This window comes from Colossoma macropomum, unplaced genomic scaffold (assembly GCF_904425465.1).
Source record: "Colossoma macropomum unplaced genomic scaffold, Colossoma_macropomum, whole genome shotgun sequence".
In the NCBI taxonomy this organism is placed as follows: Eukaryota; Metazoa; Chordata; class Actinopteri; order Characiformes; family Serrasalmidae; genus Colossoma; species Colossoma macropomum.
In genome coordinates, this window is record NW_023494791.1 from 6,186,924 (window position 1) to 6,212,135 (window position 25,212).

The window sequence follows — 25,212 nt, forward strand, 5'->3', positions numbered from 1 at the left end:
GCAGTCAGATGCATTGCATCGACTTATGCGAATTTGATTAAGCGCTCCGTCATCCGGAGAAGCCCACAGCACCCTTCTTATCAAAGACAGTATTTGTTTTCGTTTGTTTTTGCCATCCTGAGAGTTAATTGATTTAGCTCTTTGTTCCACGTATTTTTTCTTTTTTTCACCGTGCCAATAGTGTTATTCATTGGTTTTAGAGAGTGCGTTTGGATGCTGCCTCTATTGAATCACACGGGGGGAGCCAGACGATCGCCTTGCAAAGCCTAGGGCTGAGTTCTTTTGTGCCCTATTGACAGGTGGGACAGCTCGAGAGGTGACAAGTGACACTCACAAGTGACTCACTCTCTCTATTCTCTCTCTCTCATATATTATCTCCTTGGACGCCCCTCCATTCCCGGTTCTTACCCCGTACTTTTCTTTGACACACTCTGTCCATTTCTCTTGAATCCTTTTTTCCTTTTCTCTCACACAGCAGAGTTGGTATCAAACAGTCTTCTGTATGCCAGATCAGTCCCAGCTCAGCTGCTTTTTCTGCCTAATGCCCTTACACACAAACACACCAGGAGAACCCTATAATCCGAGGATATGACAGCTCCTTTGTTAGAGAGGCCCAGTCGCTTACATCTTTGTGTCTCTTCCTTGCAGTACCTAGAGTTTACTCTCATGATAATATTCAGTATGTGTGTGTGTGTGTGTGTAAATATATATATATATATATATATATATATATATATATATATATGTGTGTGTGTGTGTGTGTGTGTAAATATATCATGTAGTACCTGTGTGAGCAGATAGAGAAAGAAAAAGAACAACTGTGGCTCAGATTTACAAATAGAAGTCTGGGAACATTTTTCTTAAAATTAAAGGTAAGCAGTCACATACAGCATATGCAAGTCTGACTAACTTTCCACCTTCAACCACTATAAAAGAAAACATGCTGGTGTTGATTCTGAAGCTGTAGAATGGTCAGTAAATGGATAAAGATCAAGATAGCCTCTTATTCAAATTTTGGTTCCTGTATTATTCAAATTTGGAAAGGGAGTATTTAGCTGCTACTTCAGAAACCTGTTAAAAATTTAGCAGCTTATCCTGTCTCAGTAGTACATACATTATCTAGCTAACTACATATAGCTGGTTAATTAGCTTAAAATACAACTTATTCTGTACACACATTTTCCTGTGGTGCTAATTTAGCTCTTGGGCAATAGATCCTTAGTTCTTTTTCACATTTACAGACTATGTTAAAAGCCTAATAACTGATTATTAATCATTTCACACACATGATCATAATATTTGTTTTTTGAAGCCCTCGTATGCTTTAAACAATATCAACCAATCTAAACCAATCTAATAATTTATGAATCAACTTGTAAATTTCAGTGTAATGGGTTCCCAAGCCTTAAGTAAAGGCATGTTGGGTAATTTCCCACTAGAACTTAACCTCAGGGTTCAAGTTGTTATTAAGATAAAAGGCTGCCTGTTTTGAGGCATCCAAGATTCAGAGATTGTTTTTTTTTGTTGTTTTGTTTTTTTTGTTTTTACAAAAATTTCAATCCAAGTAATCACCCATTAGCTAGATCTGCCCATTTCACTTGATGCTACCAAGTTGGGAGAGTGAAGGCAAACATGGACTTCGTACGAGACACATAAAGCTCCACCACGTCTTTTCAAACAGCTGTTAATGCATTGTCTTTGGAGCTCAATACGCTTGGAGGACAATGGTAACTGCTAATTTTGTTATGTCACTTAACAGATGCCTGTGTTAGCTAGCATGACCACTTAGAGAGAGCTAGAACAGTTATGTGCTCTCAGACTCCCAGTTGCTGTGCAAAGAGATTTGTTTTTTGTTATTTGAACTTTTTTCCAGTTATGAGTTTTGTTTTGTGTGTTGTAATCTGCAAATGAATGAATGAAATTTTCATTGTTTAACATTGCCAGGTTATAAAAAAGAATAGATTTCAGCTTGTGTACTTATACTTTTCACTAGTGTTGTATATTTACTCTCTGTAAATGTGTTTTGAGTTGTTCATTGTATACCAATGGCAATATCTTAACCTTCACAGTGAGCCTTCTCTTAGCCTGCTGTGTATTCTCCTTACCTCATAAACCCAGAGCGTTCGGAGAACACAACAGGGTTATGTTGCTCTACACAGTGCCACGCTGCTAATATATTTAGCATTGCGAACACCATTGACCCCAATCTGAGGGTCAAGCAGGGCAGATTCCAGCAGGCGCCGGTTGTGTGACCTCTTTTGACAGTGCTGCGATGCTGATGCTTTTCCAAGGCTCTGCCTCATTTGTACACTCCGCCAGCGTTTGTGCATTTGTCCTCACTGATGGAGTGCTTGGCACCTTGCCGTCCTGGGCTTCCATGCACATGTCGTCACCGTGGCGGGGACGTATTTTCTTCCACAGGGTGCTGTTTATGAGGCGAGCTTTCTGGGCCGAACGGCTGATGTTGTGTCATACTGTACATGATGCATCATTCTTGAGGGAACTAGCACATAATTCGTTGTGGCACAAGAAAAGCTAGATTTGATGTTTATTTGCGGTATGCAAAACCACTGGTTCTGTATGATTATTGGGAAGAGGAAAATGACACTACATAGGTTTTTCATTGGCATGGTTGACGGCAACACATTTTGTTCCTACCTTTGAAAAAGTCGATCACGGGTGAAAGCACATGTTCAGTTTAGGGACATGTTCAATTCAACTCCATCACTCCAAAGAATGCAGTTCCACTGCTCCACAGCCCAATGCTTGAGGGCTTTAGAACTCTCTAGCTTACGTTTGTCATTGGACATGGTAATCTTTAGTTCATGTACGGCTGCTCCAGAGCATCAATGCTACAAAGTCTGGATAAAACTTGTCCTGGACTGTATTTTCCTTGCAAAAGAGAATCTCTATTTGGCATACTGTGTAGTACAGGACTAGACCTAATATAGTGTATGTTAACCCTAGATTAGAGTTATCACCAACATTTTACAATATTATATACTGTCAGTAATGTCTGAATGTTAAAATCAGATTTACATTCAGTTTACAGTTTGTGTCAACAGGTTAAAGTCTACACGTCTGAATTATTTTAATTAAAATAAAATGACAGAAACACTGCAAAAATATAAAGGATGGTTTTTCTTACCGCAAAACAAGACTGTTTGCACAAGAGTAATTTATCATGAAATTTAAATTATAATAAAATTTTTCTTTTCCTACTCACAAACACAAATGTGGTATCGGTTGAAACCTTTGAATCTATATTTTTTGGTAAAATTTCTCTGCTTGTTTCAGTGAGCAGACATAATTCAACAAAATGTAAGAATTTCTGGAGACATTCCTATGCAACACTTAAAGCTTTATGATATCAGCTTTTCTGATGAAAACTGGTCTATGAAACCAACTCATCCCAGCCTACTCCCCAGCATGATCGCAGGTGTTATGAGCGTCAATAAAGTCACAAGGAGTGTAATGATATTGGAGTGCACTGTGGGATTGATTTTTTCTTTGGACAGTGTGCAGTTGACTTGCACTTCTGGAAGTAAGTGGATTATACGGGCGTTTTAAGTGTACTCATTTGAGGTAAAAAACATTTTCAGTTCAAGTGAACTCAGTCATTGCACCATACAGTGCGGTGCTTTGAGCTGTGGCTCTCAGTCTTGAGTCATTCTAGCCCAGCAGTCTGAGTGATATTTTTACAACAGGCACAACCTCAACCTTGTCCGTGTCTGCCAGGCAAAAGCTTTTAATTATTAATTGATATTATCTATACAGTCATCTGCAAAGTGAAAATAAGTTAACACCTCCTCTACAAGGGACAACTTGACTATGATTTTTTTTTCTGCAAACTTTAGTGTGCACTTTATATTTATTTTAAAATAATATTTTAATATAACAATAAGAATAATAAGAAAATCATTAATCATTTTAGTGAAACACACAGCTTTAGCTTTCCCTATTCTTGTAGAACATTCCGGTATTTGAGATAATAATAGAATAGATTCAAAAATTAGAATATTCAGTAGTTGCAGCTTTAGTAACATTAGCCACGTTTACATGCTGCCTGATAATCCGTTAATGATCTGACTAATAGCTCAATCAGAATAGACTAGTCCGATTGAGGCCATTCGGAATACAGTTTCTATCCAATTGAACGAGGTGGATAATCCTGTAAATAATCAGTTAAATAGAAGAATAATAGCCATTTGAACACGTGTATCTAAATACATCACCAGTCGGAAAGTTTAAGTATGTTCTGATCATGTGTGTCGCGTCATAGTGAAAGTTTATAATGTTCAACATGGCGGGAGCAGAAACTGGTGTGCAGAGGAGACGAAGTTTATGCTCTGAGCTTTAAAAGACGCCGGTGGGACGGACGTCCAGCTTATGTGTCTCAGAACACGACGTCTTCCTCTCGGCCTTCTTTAATAAGGACATGTGAAGGACGTTTTCCTGAGTCTGCCATAATTTAAAGTAATCAAAAACACAAGCGCACCAGCTAAAAACTCTGGCAAAGACACCGCTGCTTGTCTCACGCTGACTGGTAACGTCTACACTAAGCGGTTCTCTACGCATGCACGTAATTTTGGATTGGGTTACTTGTAGTGAGCATGTAAACAGAGATTTTCCATCAGATTGTTGAGTAGAGTGAGCACATAAATACCTCAGTCTTAATCTATAATCGGAATGTATTCAGTCGGATTGGCAAAAATCTTTGCATGTAAATTTGGCCAGTGTGGCTAGGATAGTAGCTGAGGTAACAGACCATTAGCATTTGTTTGTTTTTTCTGAGTGCGAATTTGAAACGTCATCTACTATTGATTTTTGTGGTCTTATTCTGGCTTTAATGCAGTCATAGCAACAGAACAATAGAGCAGTGCTGGAGGCTACCGTGTGGCAACCTGTTGACACCAAATGTTAATTAAAGTTTTAATAGTAACTATAAATAACTGGGCTTATTAGGTGCTTTTTTTAGTTAAAGCTATTGCCAAAGCTTCAGTCTCAAGGCTCTTACAGACAAAGGGAGTGTTACCTTATAAAGGCAAATCCAAGTCATTGGTACATTTATTATTTAATACAAATTAATAAATACACTTCGGGCTAAATTCTGTAGAATGTCTCCCCTGCCATCATAGATCTGTGATCATTTTCATTCAGTCTTTGTCCGGTTCTGTCCATAGCTGTAGGAGAGGCCTGTGGTGGCCGTGGTTCATTGATTTGGAGATGGAGGTTAATTCTTTCAGCCTTCTTCATCTACCCCCTCTTCACAGCACTTTAACAGAGAGGTGTGAGTCTGGTTGACCCAGTCCATAGAGCACTGGTGATTCACTGCGCTTTTATATCCAGCCACAATGGCCTTCCCTTATCAATAGTGCTAGCTTAAAGGAGAAGTTAATGAGCTAAATAGCTTGTTTTGGCACTTTCAGCAGAGGTGCATGCTCCTAAACAGCCTGCTGAAAGCCAGGAGGATTTGACGGGCGGACTTCGACTGGGGTGGGTGTCCGGCTTTATTTTCCCAAACACACAGGTATATAAAAAAGCTTTCACTGGCATTGAGGAGGCACTTGGAAAACCAAGAGAACGTAAAGCAAATATTTCTTTTTCATGGACCATTTCTTCATATTTTCTGCCACTTTTTTCCTCCTCAGAAATCAGTTGTGTGTCATCTGCAGGAGAGGAACCAGCACAGCAGCCCTTCTCTCCGTTTCTGTCCGTTTCATCCACGGCTCGGCACAATTCATGAAAGACATGAATTGGTGTGTTAAAGCCATAGGCCAGGTTAATACATTTAACAATGTAACAGAAGAGTTACTGATGCACAGTGGACCCCCAATTTGTTCAGGAGTGACCACAGTTGTGTTTATAAGCACACTAAAATTGACTAACTGCAGAAAAGTAGAGTGATGGTGAAAATAGCATGCATACTAATAATCGAGCTAGCTAATATTACCTTAGCAAAATGATCATTCTAAAAATAGCCAAAAACACATCAACAAAACATTGCTAGTTTACATTCGGGTTCATTGAGTGATCATGTACTACTGCTTGGTGCCTTTATCCTCACATGGAAAAGTAAAGAATTCCCTAAATTGTGTTTTCATAAGTCTTCTTAATAATGGCAGTTTCACCTGTAAGTATTAGCAAAGACAGAATAGAGCTTCCAGCTGAAAACAGCCGTGGCTTGAGCTCAAAGAAATAAACAGAACTTGCTTGCTGTAACACGTGTGTTAGCTTTTTGTCAATGAAAATTTTTATGCAAATTATGCAAATTGTATGGAATTATGTTGATTTCAATAGAATTCATCGCAGTGGTATAGCATCACAGGTTTCCAAAGTAATTCAGACACATGAAGTTGAAGCAGCAACCGGTATAGCACAACTGCTTTAGTTGTGTTGACCACTGAAGGACTACTGGTCCTTTTTAATATTATTAAGGAAGATCCAAAATAAAATTATATTTCTTCCCAACTGGCTATAAATGAGTACATAAAAGAGAGGCAGTAGAGGGTGCAGTCAGTCAGGTGTGTTGATTAGGTGGTAGAGGAAAAAAAGATGGCCCCTTAAGAATAAATTCCATTTACTGTAAATAAACCTAGACTTATTATTATTATTATTATTATTATTATTATAATAATAATGATAATGTTTTTGTTGTTGTTTTGTTATTGTTATTGTTGTTTTGGCAATGTTATTATTACAAAAAGCAATTTAAACAAAGCAAGAGCAATTATCTTTGTATGTTTTTCACAATTATCATTCAGTTGTTCAGTGTAAATAATTATTAGACATGACAGATCAGGTGTGGATAAATCTCTTTAGAGCTGCAAAACTCGCAGGCTCATCAGAAGAAGACTGAAATGATTCCCAAAATGTTTAACTCCCCTGGTCAAATAACATTTTTGTTGTTTTTTTCTACGTAAAAATAAGTTACCACATCACAAAATATGGCATTGTTCTGCACATTTTAGTGCACAATTTCTATTTTATCACCTACTGGGGGGAAAAAACATAAAATATAAAACATACCATAACTTTCTACATACATGAGTCCTTAAATGTGATCAGATCTTAATATAAGTAATACCAATAGACAAAAAGAACTCTATAAAACAAATAATTTAAAAATATTTGAACAAATAGAACAAGTTTGTTGAACAAACGATTGTTTGCTTTTAGTCGTCGGTGTGACCCCCTTGAGAAGCAATGACCCCATCCAAATGTTGTTCAGCCCAGTACATTAACCTGGAGGAATCTTGGATTGTTCCTGCTTTAATTGTGGTATTTTGGTGGGCCTTCTTGCATGAACACCATATCTTGGGTTCTGCCACAACATTTCTGTTGGATTAAGGTCTGGAATAATTAATTCCAGTAATAGTCTTTCGGCAGGACCCATGCTGTTACGACGTAGAGGACATCTGATCTCTAGGTATTAGGGCAGAAATTTACATACTGGTAAAGGGATCACAAACTTTCAAGCGTTCATTATGTATCTGTATATATGATGTGTGTGTGTGTGTGTGTATACAGTGCTGCTTGAAAGTTTGCATAGCAAATAAACAGTAATTGTGCATTAAAATATGCCGAAGTCTGTTCTTTATAGAGGATATGTTTGGGGTTTGGGGGGACTTTTTCTTACATTTTCACTTCAAAAGGAAACAAAAAACAAAACTTCTTTTTCTTCCAGTAATCATATTTTTTTAGCCAGTCCTGTACAGTTTAATATATACACATAGATCGCTGTAATCCAGATTAGATCAACTGACCCTAAAAACTTCCCACGTCAGTGAATTCCAAAATGAAATTTCAAACTTCAAGACCCTTCAGTAAAAATGTAAAAGCAATGTAAGTTAGGTCTCTGAATCTGAACTGACAGACGCAGCATTGCTTTAAGAACCTCAACCCCCCCCACCCCCAAAGAGCTCAGAGTGGCAGAGAAGGCAGGCAGTCTTGTGGCGGATATGCAGATCAGGAAGAGGGAGACAAGGAGAGACTCCATTTGAATGTTAAGCTCCGCTCCTGCGACGGCCGTCTCAGATGGGAAAAAAAACCCTCCTAACATTCTCGCGTTCTCTTCCAAAAACATTTCTCTCCTGTTGTTCTATTGCCTAGTCATGACTGAGGGTTGATGGGAGTTTGCACGTTCTCAGGCAGAATCCTCCCAAATAAAATCAATAAGGTGCCTGTTAGGCCTCTTGTCTCCAGTCAGTTTAACAAGCGTGAGCCACTTCAACAAAGGCGAGGCGATCAGATAGGTGTGTTTTAGTATTGTTTGTGGCAGGTTAATAAGAGACGAGAGAGACAGCGCTTTTACTTCACACTTGCGGCCCAATGAGGAACTAGTGGACGTTTACGTGGCTGAGATTTTTTCTCTCCCTCTCTCTCTCTCACAATCTCGTTCTCCTCGTCTTTTAGAATGCTGATGCACTCAGAGCCACTTCCTTGGGCTTTTAGACAAAACTAATTAGAAAGGGGTGAGATTCCTTTAAATAATGAAGGATTCTCTCCCCCCAACCTTTTTTTTCTCAGCTCCTCTTACCCAAACAGATCTTTTATTCGTTTCCATAGTAACTAAAAGACTGTCTCAGTGCTGGTGAATGAGGAATCTTCCATGGCTCTGTGTAAAGGGGGGGTATGGGGGGGCGCAGAGCGGTAGAACGGCGCCTCCCAGAGGCTGAGCGAGGGCAGAGCGTGATTTCAATTTAGACAGTCGTCTGCGTTTGTGATTCCGTGTGCAGCGCTGTCTCTGTTCAAACTGCAGAAATACAGCAGTGTGCTGCTCTCCTCTGTTAGTACTGTCTCCCCTCTTCCCTCTCTGACCCTCCTCTCACTCTCTCTCTTCTCTTCTTTCTCCTTCTCTCTCTCCCATCTCTCTCTCTCCCTCTCTGCTGTTCAGCTGCTACTCTCTCAGTCACCTGTCTCTCTCTCACTTCCCCTCTTTCTCTCTCCTTCTCTCTTCCTGTTTCTCCCCCTGTCTCTCGCTCTCCCTTTGTGTCATCTGGGTTTTTCCTACCCTCTCTCTTCCTCTCTCTCTCTCTCTTTCTTTGCTTCTTCCCTTTCCCCTCTCTCCCTCTTTTCCTTCTCTTTCTCTCTCTCGCTCTCTCTCGCCACCCCAGGCCTCTCTCTTTCACTTTCCCCTCACTCTCTTGTCCTCTTTTTCCTCACTCCTTTCTTCTCTCTCTCCTGTTTACTCTCTCTTACTCTCTCTGTCTGTCGATTTCCCTCTCTCTCTCTCTCTCTGTTCATTTTTCTCTCTGTCTTTCTTTCACTCTCTGTTCATTTCCCCCTCTCTCTTTCTTTCTCTCTCTCTCTCTATATCTCTCTCCCTCTCTGTCTGTCCCCCCCTTCTGTGTGTGTGTGTGTGTGTGTGGCTCGTCTGTCTGTGTTCGTGGATGAGAGTGGGTCAGGTGGCGCCGCATCTGTTGTCATGAAGTCCATGCGAGGGCTGAACACATGGGGTGCTGGATTTCTCCCTGCATTCAGCCTGGCCCCAAACAACACACTGCTGACCAGTGGCATCATGCCCATTGACTGTCAGGCCAGCGTTTGGGGAAAAGTAAATAAATCAACCAATAAATCACTAACAACAACTTACTATATTAATATATTGTACATTCAGTTTCTGGAAAGTGAAACGAGTGAGGAAGAGAACCAAAAAAACTCAAATTATTAACACATTGGTAACTTACAGGATTGACTTTATGTAGTGAGACCATTCCGTCTTTATCACAGTAATGCGCGGCTCCATCCCATTCCATTTAAAACCTGGTATGTGCGGTAGAAACATAGCCTCCTCTCCATGAAGGGTGACATGATCACTTGTTATTGGTGGATAATAGACAGTATTCTCATTGGCGATGTTGTTGATGTTTCATCAGCATAATGTGTTTGAGCGGTCAGTGCCAGCTCTGGCTTCCATTCAGGATATCAAGAAAGTCAGTTTGATTGAAGGTGTTGATCCGTACCAAATCAATAAGTTATTTTTGAGTTCCAATTATGTGTTATTGCCTCCAAAAACATCCATTCATCCATAATTACCTTAAATACTGCATCAGCCTGCACACCGCAGGAGCTAAAAGCACACAAATTGCTAGAATCATATAATTATTTGGTCTGTGGAAGGGTCAGTGATATTCTGTCTTTCGTACCATCAGCTACACTATCAAATGTCGTCATGATCACAAAAGTGAATAATAGCTGTGTGCCAATGTTTGATGTTTGGTGTTAGTGTTAGCTTGACGTTGGTTTAAGTTACGTAGCCCTGCTAACGCTCTGATGTTAATCGGATTGATTGATTAATTGATTGATTTTTTTTCCAATCAATTCATTTCGGTGGTAATTGTATCAAGATGTAGTTCCCTGTTGTAACACAATACACGTAAACATACAATGTAGCACATATATAATAAACAATATGCAATACAGTAGACAATATACAACATTTAGTATTTGAGAATCATGAACAAATACACAGTAATTTCATCTGTGCGCTCTTACAAAGGCTCTAAATCTTATGAACAGACTATAAGAAAACATACTACTCAAAAGAGTTTAGTAACCTTATCACAGTAGAAGAAAACCTGTTCTTGAAACGGGTTGTCTTAGTTTTTAAAGATCTATAGCGCCTCCCAAAAGAACATGGTTGGAAAAGATGGTACACTGGATGAGAGGAATCTTAAGATTAAAACTCAAGAGAGCGCTGAATATAAACAAAGTCAGCTAAAGGAAGAGGTATTCCGGTTATCTTTGAAGCTTTACCGACAGTACCTTGCAATTTATTACGAGGTTGAATATCTATTTTTTAGGTGTTTATTGCCTGGCTAAAACATAAGGGATCTAAGCATAGTTGGTCAGATTGCAAGTCCATCATCGATCAGCGTCAGCTGTCAATCATGAACTTTCTCAACACTCGAAAATGATCAAAACTGCATAATTCCTTCTTCACCTAACTGTCTGTCTGTGACAGACTGATGAGGGCAGACTGTGGTAGTTATGGGGAGACGGCTGAAGGTTTTTCTTGTTTATTTTCGCTATCCAAAGATTTGTCCTTCACTGGCTGAGCTCTTTAGCCTCTTTCTCCTCATGATGTTGGACAGCCAGGATGCAATAAATGCTTATTTATAATTTATAATTAGTTTTTTTTTGTTGCTGTTTTTTGCTATAACCATGAACAATGCAGGACATCACAGCTATATTTTATCTGTCTGGATACATTATTGACGAACAATGAACAAACAGGGGCACTTCTGTCGCTGCTGTCATCACCGCCTTGACCGGTAGCATGTCAACAATATGGGGGCGGCAAGAAGTGTGACGTCAATCGATTACTATCTATATCCCATCACAAAGCCTAGAATGCTGCATGTGTGTGTGTAAGAGAGAGAGAAATACATTTAGAGTGAGACTCAACCATCCAATCAACATACCAACTGTACACCAGACAACAGAGCTTAGAACTGGACTGTCTTGTCCTAAACCTGACACCAGCAACCCTAAATTCGTAATTCTTTTAAACAGTTGTGTACTTTTTTCTACAGAGACTTGTATACTTTGTTCTATATAGACAAATACCAAATAGCATTCTAATCACAATATATTTGACATATCAGAAAAGGCCTTCGAATTCCTTTGCAATTTGGTCACTGGTAATACACGTATGTCTAATGTAACCTAGGTGACTCAGTTTGCTACAGAGAACACACTCTAACGTTAACTGAGAGCAAATTCATCTTCAAACCTTAAAATGCAATATGTATGTTTACATTTCGTGTTTGTGTGTGTAGGCTGGGGGGAGGGCAGGGAAGGATGGTGCCACCCCAAAAATGTAGTTTGCGTGATGCCCCTGCTGCTAACAACACACAATGAACTGCCTGTCTGCTATAAAAGGAGAGACCTTTCCTGCAGCGAACTGCACTTATGCAATAGCACACACACCGAAGCTGCGCATCGTGATGGTGTGTGCAGTGCTGATCAAATCTGTGCTCAATGACAGACCGTGACACGCACTGGATAAGAAAAGGTTGAGTACATAACCAGTGTCATACTTTAACCACAGAACAGATCAATTGTTAACTCACAGTCCAGGAATAGCCTGTGTATCACATGCGCTCTGTGTTAGTCTATGTAGGTTACATTATTTTGATCTCTTTTGACGGCTGCCGTTGCTTTTTTTTTCCGAGAAGCAGAAGCAGAGATGATAATTTGTCCCATTTTCTGCGCTCTCTCTCCGCATAAATATTGGCTAAATCTCTCGGCTTGTTCCGCTGACATTTCAGTTCACGGGCTTCGCAACGCGAGCGTGCATCAAAAAGGCCAGTGACACGCAACAAGACAATCTATTTTGCAACAATGTGAAGTTCGTCGGGTTTGAAGAAGTCTGCTAGTTTTAGTCTCCAAGGTCTGCTTCAGATTTTAAAGGCGAAACTTAAATTCACTTCTTTTGTTAATGTCAGTGTTCAGTCTCGTCACCATGTCAGTGGGAAGAGCCAAGTTTTTCAGTGCGCGCGTTTAATATGGATGAGGAAGTGGTTTGAAGTAACGAGATGAGCAACTTAAAGAGGGACAAAATGTCAAAAATCCAGCGTCCTTAATGTGAGAGGCTCTTGAAAGTAATTATGGGAAGTTTATGCTGTGTTAAGGTGTGCGTCGAGCACCTATTCAGCTGGAAGGTTTCTTTTACGTACAAACTGCTTTATTATGAAAATGGTAAATAATTTAAAAATAATAAGAGCCAAGCATAGGAGCACCTCAGAGGTAGGAAGAAGAAAAGCTGATGATGGGAAAACTCCAGGGCTACATGAGTCTACATGACACATGCAGCTCTTCAGTTGCATTGCAACCAGCCTGTAAACACAGGTGTTGGTGTAGATGTGATGTCATTACTGTAAAACAGAAATTATAATACCTTTTTTAATTTTTTGTAACCTTTTTAGGTGTTTATTAAATTGTCTTTATATTAAGCCTTATCAAGCAAATAGCCGGCCATAGACTGTCTACTTGTTGATTAAACAATAAGTCATTGGCCAGAGTACTTTTATTTGTGTTATGTCATAATTGTTTGCACATCATTTATATATATGAAGACATCCAAGTATCACTTTGCCCAGACACTAACTATGTTTACATGCACACCGATGATTCAATATAAGTCTAGGACTACTGGTCTAATTAAGCTAAGCATGTAAATAGCACAGATTATGTTGCCATGGTCTTAGCTGACTGAAGCTTAGTGTAATTGACTAGTTTTTAAACAGCAGAAACTCAAACAAGGACAAAATTAATTGTCATGAAGACATTTACAAGTATAAAGTCAGACTCTTAAGTCTCATGCACTGACCGTGAAACTCACACTTTGGGGCCAGATCTCACAGTTTCACATCAAACCTTTCAAATCTCACACATTCTTTAAACTAATACATCAGTTTTTTTAGACTGAAACTAATGTATTAGTACATATAGTATGGAGTATTATGTGTATTATTATGTATAACATAGAGTTGGCCACTGTATGCTCTGCAACATGAGACATTATGCAGTCATATGCTAATTCTGTAATGGCCTTCTCTGTGCCAGAGCTTCCCAGCCACTGGTCTGTGGGCCAGTACCGTGCCATAGATTGTTTGATAAAAGGCTCCAAGAACACGGCAGCAGGCAGAAAGCTAGCAGCAGCCCCTACAGCTGAGGTGGCACCAAGTATAGCGTTTCCTCATTTCTGCCTGCGTTTTCTTTTAACACTACCAGAAGAGGCGCGACGTGATATGCGAAGTGAGTTATTTCCACGGCACTGTTTTTGTGAATGAAAAACACTGTACATTCTCACATGCACATTTGTTTTGAAGGCTCTTTCTGCCAAGGCGCTTCAGTGCAGCCAGGACCAGTGGAGATGGAAGAAGTTTTTTGAATGTTATTGATTACACATTTTATTAAAGAGAAAAGTATTTAGAAATAATATTGACTGATATACCATGAACATTTTACATTCATGTCCGTAAACGCTATAAAGGTGTTTTTTTTTTCTCTGTATGGTGTACAAGTATGCAGACAGTGCTACGTGTATATAAAGGAAAGTGTACATGCACTAATCTTATACATAGCCTCTGTAAATGTCCACTTAGACTAACTGAGAACTTACTCTGGCTGTTGTGTGCTTGTTAACCTTTTAAACGAGACTCAAGCTAGCAGGTTTAGTGTTGACTAGAAACTAAGTTGATGAGTATAGTTCATGCAGACCTAAATAAAGCTTATGACCCAAAAGTTAACACCTGGTTTGCAAGAAATCTTCATTTTAGAATAGGAAATTTCTCCTTTCACGAAGATTCCTGTAGTCATTTGAGATGCACATCAGAAAGAAATATGTGAGGCAGCTGAGGTGAGTTTAGGTAGTTGTTTGTGTGAATGTTAGTGTCTCTTTGAAGGGGAATATAATGTCAGTCAGATCTTTGGGAGCAGCTTTTGTTGGGAAGATGCAGTTATAGCTGTTTGGATTTAAGATTGGAAGGATGGAAGAGATAAAGTGGCAGTAAAGTGTGGGCAAATTAAATACTGACAGATTTAATAGTACACATAGTGTTGGAGGCTTCTCTATAATTTTGTTAAACAAATGTTACTCATTTTTTCTAATTCTGAGCTTGTACTTAATGGCCATTTTAACTGATAATTAAAGTTCTCAGACTTTTTCTCATTACTATGTTTTTGTGCACACTCATGTTATGCAAGCGCTGACTGTTGAAAATTTGCAAAAAAATAGAATGCAGAACATCAGTTATACACATTTAAATTAAGTTGCTGACATTGAAATAAATCACATGAATAAATTCTGTCCATGTGTAAAGGCTTTTAGTGTGTGCATCCATCCAAGTGTTTCGTGTTTCACTCCCAGCCTTCGCATGGAGAGCATGGGTGAAGGTGATGTGATCAAAGGTGCAGGAGGGAGTTTGATATGCAGACGACCAGAAACCTCAGCTGCATCCCTGACATCCCTGGCTTTTTTTTCCCCCCGTCCATCTAACCCCCCAAACCCCCCTGCCTTGTGCTCACGGAGGCATTGTGAGCAGATGAAGGAGCAGACCAGTGGGTGCCAGAGCCCAGAGGCTTAGCACAGGCCTGGTGTGCTGAGAATCTCAATTGAAGATCATTGTAGCAAAGAGCAGAGGGTGGGGGGGGGGATGAAAGGAGCAAGGAGAGAGAGAGAGATCACAGGTGGGAGGGCATGTGGTGGGGGGTTGGGAGGGGTCGTAGTCCAGGGTTCTCTTAGTTTGAAAGAAAATGACAAGCTGGGCTGACCAGAGATTTAGGATCCAGCACAGAAGAACACAGTGGTGTTAGAAGTTCTCTCCAGGTTCATCAGTAAGCCTCAACATTATTGGACTGTTAGCATAAATGGCATAGGTTTATAATCTACAGCAGTGAGTTTTTAAACTGGTGTTGCCTCAGGACCCACATTTGTCCTTTGTTAAGTCACCACCCCAAAAAAATGTTTAGGTAGTGTCATCGATTTTGGTTGAATTTGGTGGACCCGGAGCTCCTTTGTTACTAGTAGGATTAGGAATACATGAGTAATTCTGTTTGAAATGACCTCATGGTAAGGTAGCGACAAAAGCCAGTAAAGCCCTATTTAAGATGGATTAGTATGTCTGAAGTTATTAGTAATCTGCTAAATTGTAACTCAGGCAAAAAATACCTTCTATAATTCGCCAAACCTGGAGCTCCCTCAGTAAAAGATTTAGTTCGAATCAACCTCACAGTAGTGTAACAAGAAAACTGGCTAATTGAAAAAAGCCTGAAGAAAGACTGTTTACGACCTGAAGACTAACTGCTAAAATGTAGCTCAGTTTGACCCAATTATTTAATCCACACGTTGGTGACAACAGATGTCACCCCACACCAAAATGAAAATGTCATTTTTTTTGTTTGTTTTTTTTGTGTCTGTTTTTTTGGTGCCATATTTGCCATTCAGCCGCACAATGGTTGCATCCAAAGCCCCTTATTATTACGAAATTGTATGTTAAAAATAGCTCACCACCTTTAGTATACTACTTATAGTAGCGTGCAGTTCTGGATGCAGCCAGTGTGTTATTTTTCAGAAGAGTGGCACTCGTTGCATAACATTTACATGAATGTCCATGCAGCAATGTTTCGATTAGGGTGATTTAGGGTAATTTGGGGACGGTAAACAGATCCTTTATCCTTTATGAATCGGCCAACTTTAAATCACTCTCACATGACATCGCCGAACCTCAGCAGTTCCTTTATCCTTGGTATTACTGTAGTCTACAACATTTTTGCTGATGGCCTAATTAGGAGAATGAAAATGAAATATCTTTAAAATACTTCTTGCATTGCGATATCTGTCCAGTTTGCGGACATTTGTTAAATTTAATTAACTTACTTTGCTAGCCTAATGCTATTCTATCTGACATGAACTTGAATCTAGTTTTTGTTTGTTTGTTTGGTCCAGTTTAATTTTAATCTCAACACTCAAGTGAATGTGTGGGCTGTGACGTTTTGATTCATACTATCTGGGGTAATTTGGAAAGTGGGTGTGTTGGAGCACAGGAAGCACTAATATGTGTGGAGCACTGGTACTCCAAACGAGAGAACCTGTAAGAGTTCTGTAAGAGACTGGAGTTGACACTGGTAATTACCCGCCTTACAGCCGTGTCTCTGACCTTCCTGACCATGTGTGTTTATCCATGTGCTGTCACGCGTGCATGTGGCATCTCCAGTGCTGACCTGGATTAACCCTCCTACTTCTCAGACACCTTCGACACCTCTCATTACTTTATGTCTGACTGTTTTTCAGTCTTAGCTTGTTAAAACAGATGGAGAAACTCTGTCACATGCAGATTTTAAACTTGAAATCTGTGCCAAATCCGCATGAAAAACCACACATTCATACAGCACAGGACAATTAAAACTTGGGTAACACTAGTCACAACACAACCACAGTATACAGTTAAGCAAGGAAAACACATTGTTTTGTTAGGATCTGATAAAATGTTATTTGGTGAAAAGTTTTTGTTTTGTGACAAAAAATCCCATACATTTTTCCATATTTTTTTTCCAGAAAAAATTAGAAATGATGACTGGAATGTTTCAATACAGGATGTAATTTGAATATAAATGTAAGTGATTAGATGACTAACTCTGTAATTAAAGGGGAATTCCATCAATTTTTCAACATTTCTGCATAGTTCATTTGTTGAGACACAAACAAAGTCATTCAGAGTATTTTTTGGTATGAAAAGGTTCATTGCCGAGAACTTACCAATTCAGATTTCTCTACCATGGTGGTGACTAGAACCAGGTGTCGCAAATATAGCCATTTTATTTACTATTCAAAACCATCAATGACCTCCATGTGTCTTCTGAATTTTTATATGATAAAATAGTGGTAAATCTGATAAAAACACATTTTCTCTAGGGAATACGTTGCCTTGGAATGCCCTGCATATACCTCTCCACCAGGAATGTTTAAAGAAAAAATCACTCATTTCATTCATCAAAATCATTCATAACCATTTGATGTAATAGGAGGTTTTAGAGGTGGATGTCTGGTGTTCATCACCACCAGTGTGGACAGTTCTTACTGGGTAAGTCTCTCTAGAACAAAGTATTTCATCATACCACTCTGAATGACTTCGTTTACATCTTTATGGCTTAATTATGCAGAATTTTAAGTGTAAATAAGCAATTATATATAAATCATCATGCAATGTAAGTTAAATGTATAACAAAACGATGACAGTAATAACAGAACACGTCTAAGGGTTAATAATCAGTATTATTGGAATAGCAGTTACTGGCTTCAGCCTGCTTTCCCTGCACTTGAGAAGAGCAATCATGATGGTTTAATTGTTGCCCATTTTAGCAGCAATGACACAAAGCTAATTAAGCATTAAATCAATGCTAAAGCCAAACAAACAGAGGTAAGTACATTTTCCAGCCTGATATTATTGGCTTGCTTTATCCAATATGTGTTTCAGAGTGACATGGTCTGCTGGGTACAGGCTGCATTGATGTAATGTTATTGGTCTGTACAGAGCCACATTGTTCATGGACAACGATTAGACTAGATCTGAGCTGGGCTGAGATCGAACCTTGCTGGAGGTACTTGGCTATGAATAATCCTTGAAATAAATCAAATCAAAATCAAATCATGTTTATTGTCACATCACACATTTACACAGGTGCAAGGTGAAAATGAAAATCTTAGGTGCATAGCCCCCTTGTAGAACTTAAATACAATATATATATATATAAAAGAAAAAAGAAATATATACACAGACTCTAAATATATTCACATATACACAATATACACTAGTCCTGCACTATTTCCAGTGTACAGTTGTACAGTAATAAGTTATGAAATAAAACTGATATATACTGTTGTACACATTTCCGTATGTGCAGTTAGTGAGTCTGAGGTAGATAATAAAAGAGATGCAGGGTACACAGGGGATGGAATATTGATATAGAAGTCTTCCAGATTACACAAGATATGGATGGAATATCTACAAGATGTCAATCTGTATGTGTAAGTTTAGATTGCTAGATTGAAGATGAACTGTGTGCAATTTACAATTTAAAGTTATATGTAATAATAATCATGCTAAAAAGTTCTAGATAGAACCATTTGCATGATTAAATAGTTCTTTGTTTGGTAAAATGGTTCCTCAGCTTGAAGGAGAATGTTACATATGGTTCTGTACAGAACCTTTTTGAAAAAGGTTTTTAAAAAGGTTCTACATATAACCTGAAACACAAACATATTCGCCATCAATCTCAAGTGCTATTTCACCATATAAACTATTTAAGCATGCAAATATTTCTATGTAGAACTCAAGTTTCTGAATGGAACCATTGTCTTTACTAAAGAACTGTTGAAAGCCATCTTTAAGTGTGTATATAATGGATTTTTAGGATAGGCTGTCTCCAGAGTTGACTGTAAAATGTGTGCATGCAATGAGACAATTTAAAGATCTGAACAATATTATTGTAGAGCATATAGACAAGCCTAAGGCGTAGAATGCTGGCACAAGACAGGCCAAGTAGTCATCACCAGCAAATTAGCTTTCTTACTTTCCTAGTCATTTTGCATTTGAATGGTCTCCTCATTGGACTCCATTGATGGTACGGTATTAGAAATATATTGGTACCAGACTTCCAAGAGCTCTTCAGTTGATTGAATTCATGTCTTGTGACATATTGAATGGTGAGCGATGGCTGTTAACATGTGTTTCTCTCCTTTTAGCTCCTTGCGGTGGTCATTACACGGGATCAGAGGGAGTCGTGCTGTCTCCAAACTATCCTCACAACTACACTACAGGCCAGACCTGCTCTTACTACATCACCGTCTCTGGAGAGTTTGGTGAGAAAATAAGGGCTGCTGAGCTATCTGGTCTTATTTTGGTTTTACCTCACTGGCGGTTTCTTTTCATTAAAGTCGCATTGCATTCTCTTTGAACACATTTCAACACATTTCATTCCTTGTTAGTCACAAATTATTATTGCACTTCACGACAACTGACACAGACCTACATAAACATTTATAAACACTTCCAATTCCAGTGTAATTTGTCAAAGGTTGAGTTTGCCAACTTTGATGTCAACATAACATCTATCTCAGATCACACTGATTTATTTTTTTAACAGGTTGTCATGACACTTTCTGAAGTAAAGTGGTATAGATCTTGTAGCTCAGTGTATGTCAGTGACATGCTGATATGACATACCTTGCCAAATCAGGCTGGTTGAACTAAAGTGAGCATTTTCTGTGGCCCGTAGGTAAGGTGAGTTTAATTGTGTTTATTAGATTTAGTATGGCTAAAATGGCTAAAAGTATGAGGACACCCCTCCAAATTATTGAGTTCAGTCGTTTCAGTCCAACCCTTTAGTAACAGGTGTATAAAATCAAGCACCATCTCCATAGAAAGACCTTGGCAGTAAAATAGGTTGTACCGAAGAGCTCAGTGACGCGGTACTGTTGTAGGAAGCCACAAGTCAGTCTGTGAAATTTATGCCCTGCCAGATCTGGCCAGGTCAACTGTAAGTGCAATTTTTGTGAAATGGTCTAGGAGCAACAACAGCTCAGCAGCAAAGTGGTAGACTGCGCACACTCACAGAGCAGGGGCTGCCAAGTGCTGAAGGGCATAGTGTGTAAAAATTGCCTATTCTCTGTTGCATTACTCACTACAGAGTTCCAAGCTGCCTCTGGAAGCAAAATCAGCATAAGAACTGTGAATTGGGAGCTTCGTGAAATGGGTTTCCATGGCTGAGCAGCTGCACACTAATAGCTAAGGCTATCAGATCACTGTGCAGTGCCAAGCGTCGAGTGGAGTGGTGTAGAGCATGCTGCCACTGGACTCTGTTGCAGTGGAAATGTGTTCTCTGGAGTGATGAATCATGCTCTGCTGTCTGGCAGTCTGATGGATGAATCTGGGTTTGGCAGATGCCTGGAGAACACTACCTCCCAGAATGCACCGTGCCAACAGTAGGGCTGATGGTCTGGGGACGTTTTGCAGGGTTTGGGCTCAGCCTCTTAGTTCCAATGAAGGATATTGTTAATGCCACAGCATATAAAGAGATTTCAGGCAATTACAAACTTCCAATTTTATGGCAACAGTTTGAGGAAGACCCTCTCTTGTTCCAGCATGGCTGAAACCCTGTGCACAAAGCGAGCTCCGTAAAGACATGGTTTGATGAGTTTGGTGTAGAGGAACTCCAGTGGCCTGCACAGAGCCCTGATTTCAACCCCTGTGAACACTTTTCTGGGGAATTGGTACATTGTTTGTGAGCCAGGCTTTCTTATCCAACATCAGTGTCTGACCTCAAATGCTCTTTTGACCGAAAGGGCACAAATTCCCATAGACACACTCCAAAATCTTGTGGAAAGCTACTATGAAGAGTGGAAGTTGTTATTAGAGCTTGACTGATACTGGATTTTAAGACTGATACTGATAAATATATATTTGAGGATTTGAAAATCCGATATATCCGATGTATTAGCCAATATTCTTTTTTTCTTCTTTTTCAGAAATATATAACAAACATGACATAATGCGGTTTAAAAAAATACTGGGCAGAATATCTATGAGAAGGTCCTTTATTTCTCACAAAACATGCAAACTGTGAAACGTGAAACTGTGCGAACGTATAGTTTCTCCACCTCATTTCAGGAGCTAAAACTAAATTCTTAAATTCTTTTGCACATAGCTCGGCTCTCTGTACCTCATTCTTCAAGTGCAAATAAGATCTCATTTGCTCCTTGCACAGTGGGCATACTGTGACCGTGTGCAGGATGCTTTCCACTTAGGAAAAGCAGAAAGAACAGAGAGTTGCTCCACCTCATTTCAGGAGCTAAAACTTTCCCTCACAGGTCTGATCTCCATAACTCAGTCTGCGCTGATTTTGGAGATGCAGCAGCTCCACCTGAGGCGAAGCACAAACAGGCCGAGCGTTTTTAAGTGCAGTAAGATCTCCTTCGTTCCTCACAGACTGAGCAAACAGTGACACAGTTACTGTCCATTTTGGAAACGTGAACATAACGTGAGGCACCAGAATGTTACTGCTGTACCATCTAAGGTGGAATGGGAAAAATCTGGTGAATAAGAAGCTGGCTTCAGCTTTGTCTTGTAGGCAGAATAAGTTAAATGCTATAGTTTAATCGCTCAGTAACGTTAGCTGTTTTCCCCTGATAAACATAGCATTAGCTAGCTTTGTGGCTAACCTAATTGAGCAACGAATAGTGTTAAAAGTTGTGGCAAGCAGCCAGAGTATTTTAGAGCTAGGGAGAAAAGATATTGAATCATAGTTTTTCGCTCCCTAGAAGTGCCACACTGTTTCTTAAATAAATCTACAAAGTTTGTCAGCATCTTAGCTTACACTGCTCAACAAGTGTAATGAATGTAGGCTAATTTTGCTGTTTACCTGACGGGACCAGCCTTCACGTTACTATAGCAAAAGCAGGCATGGCTGACATGAATGTTGCCAGACTTATTTAGGGTAAGAGGAGAAGTGATGGGGATATTTTTATTATTATTTAAGTGATGCATTTCATGTACACTTATCAGATCTTCATCATGCAGTAACATTACTGTGCTTGACTCTGCTTTTGTCAGTTGATTGTGAACATGGTTGAAGCATCTGTCATCCGTCTCTCTGTTATAAGCACCGATATGGATTTATCTGCTGCTAGCTTATATGGGCTGATAACATCGGCACGCCAATTTATCGGTCAGGTTGTTATAACCACAAAAGGGGGACCAACTCCACAGTAGTACCTAGTTTTGGAATGGGATGTCCAACAAGCTCATATAGGTGTGATGGTCAGGTGTCTATGTACGTTTGGCCATATAGTGTATGTCATATCGTCAGCATTATATTATTAAGGTATACATAAGCTACAAAGTCAGTTGTCATAACATGCCAAAAAAGTGTCATGACACAACCCTGTGTAAGGAAAAAAAAATATGTAAATTAACACGTTAGTCTTTCTAAATGTTTATGGATATTGAAGTCAATTGTCTTGGTAAGCTTATGTAGGTGTCATGTAACCTTATGAACTGGCCTACGGTAAAGTGTTATCAAATAATGTATTGTAGACTTAAGACTATATTAATTTTGCCTGGGGAGGTACTATAGTTTCTGTGATAACCACTAGATCCCTAAATCACGTACTGTACAAATCTGCAATGTCCATAATTTGTGTAGTCTGACAGTGATAATTGAGTGAATGACCTTCATCTGTGACTCACTGAATCTGCAGCTCCCTCAGTAAAAGTACTGTTCAAATTGACCTCAGGGTAATGTAATAACAAAACCTGCTAACAGACTTCTGAGGTTCTATTTTGTAGTTGGCAACATGCTGAAAAAGGACTGTCTAAATCATTTTTTCTAGGAAGGAAATTGTTTTTAGCCTGTGCACATTTTCATTCATCATTATTACCAACACTAGCCACTCAAACTGTAGCCTACTACTGACAAGGCCACTTAACTACCACATTTGAGAAAGCTTGTGGGTTTGGGCTGTGTATTTTTGGTGAGGTTGTCAGTCATATGACTTCAGTTCAATGTGCAGAAACTTGTATCTATCACGTTTGTAGCAAAGTTTCTATTTCTCAACTATTTAACGATAGTTCTAATTTATATGGCACAATGATTATTGGAGAGATATTGGAAAATGTACATAGTACAAAACATATAGGCTTTCATTTTTGCCATAAAATACCCAATCATAGACAAATACAGAGCTAGTTGAACTGCTTTATGATGCACCCTCAGAGGTCTATAAACACATTGTGCATTGTGTTGGTTTTTGTTACTGACTATGGCTCCTGAGAGGTAGCAATAAGGTGTATGCCCAGATGAAATTTGATGCTCGAATATTCGTCGCATCCAATGGAAAAATGCACATTTGAATGTACAACATGTTCATTTGAATGTTTAAAGCTCTGCTGCGGCTGCTAGTATGTTCCAGATCAATTAGTTACTAACACTGTCACAAACAACGACTACCAAACAGCAGGAGGAACATGTCTTTGCTGATCATAAATAAACAAAACAGCTATTTAATTTAGCTTAGTTATAATTTCTATATGGATATTTACAAACATAAGACAGTTTGTTAGCAGCTAAGTCACTCTGAAAGAAGTGATGCTTACCTAGCTGAATAACTAATGGGCAGAAATATGTTCGCAAATGGGGTAAGTTAAGTAAATGAACTACTTCAGATGGAAGAGTTTTATTTTGACAAGGCAGCCCTGCAAATGTGGACACTTTGTAGCACAGTAATTACTTATAACAAGGTTTATAAGGTGGAGTAAGAAAGTAATCTGCTAGACTAGCTGCATGGCTAAGCTGCTGCACAACTGTTGTAGCCAGTTTTAGACCTCTCGCTACAATCAGTGTGTTTGCATTTTCAGCACAGCCTACTTACATTTACATTTACGGTATTTAGCAGATGCTCTCACCAGAGCGTCTACAAAAGTGTTCTGTTGTCCACGCAGAAAATGTATCCTAGCTAGTACAAATAGGTTAGAGTCCAAACTAGCCTTGAGCTCAAACATTGCTAGAAACAAAAGCCAGTATTGATACCTAGAAAGAAAGATTCAGAATTAAACACAGTGCAATGCAGTAAATTTCAGTAAGTACTTAGATTAGTGCTCACTTAAGTGCTGTACAAAAAGATGGGTCTTCAGACTGGGACAGAGTCTGCTGTTCAGACAGCCGGTGGAAGTTTGTTCCACTACCTGGGTGCCAGGTGCCAGGACAGAGAATGTGGCCACATAACATTGACATAAACATGTCATAAACATGTCATAGCTGTTATGTTAAATGCCGTTGTCATGACAGATTTTGTTCAGTAATATAATAGTGGCATGTACAAGTCGTTATCATATCAGATGTCATTATATTTGCTTCAGTATAGCGTCAGTGTGCTGGAATTGCTGGTAGTTTAGCCTTCTAGCTAAACTAACATTAGTCTCTGGTTCTAACTGCTAACATGGATATTAATTAGAAGTCTTTATTCTCTAAACTTGCGTAGTGCTTCAGTGAGCCAGAATGAACCTGTATGGTTTTGTGTAAAGCTGTTTAGACCTTCTTGCTAAGCTAATGCTAGCTTCTAGAGCTAACAAAGACATTGAAGTAAAAGTAGCTGAAGCCACCCAGAAGCACAGGTTTACATCCTCAGATTTGAGTGTGTGTTCCCTTAACTTGCGTGAGTTTCATTGAGTCCGATTGAACCTGTGCTGTGGTGGATTGAAGCTGTAGCATGCTAAGCTACTGCTGTAGAATGATACCTGCTACTAAAACAGCTCTACATGCCTTGTTTGACATTGTATTAGATGTGGAATATAAATTTGGCGCCTTCATCAACAGCTTACTGCACACTCCAGACATTTCAAACAAGTAAGCTACAATATAATCCTAATGATACCTGTCCCTGCATAACATTTACTTAAAAATCAGGCATTTACCAAAGTGATGTATTCTCTGCAAAATAATGTAGTTTTATTTAAAATAATTTAAATTTAAAACTGGGGGCAGTTTGTTTTGTATTCTGATCCCATCTGACAGCTTTAATGGCCAGGCTGTGATAGTTCAGTCAAGTCTGTCTATGCAAATTTGGAGAGAATAGCTTAGAAATCAACCTGTCAAATCTCTTGGAAATAACATAATATAATATCTTCTGGTAACACTAATGCAAATAGC

At 39.2% G+C, this 25,212-nt stretch overlaps 1 protein-coding gene across 1 annotated transcript in view; it reads left to right on the forward strand.

The window, feature by feature from the left end:
- The window catches only part of LOC118810153 (CUB and sushi domain-containing protein 1-like), a 597,007-nt gene that overhangs the window by 471,209 nt on the left and 100,586 nt on the right, over window positions 1–25,212 (forward strand). The window contains 1 exon segment of the mRNA XM_036573713.1: window positions 19,253–19,369. Coding sequence (XP_036429606.1) covers window positions 19,253–19,369 — 117 coding nt within the window.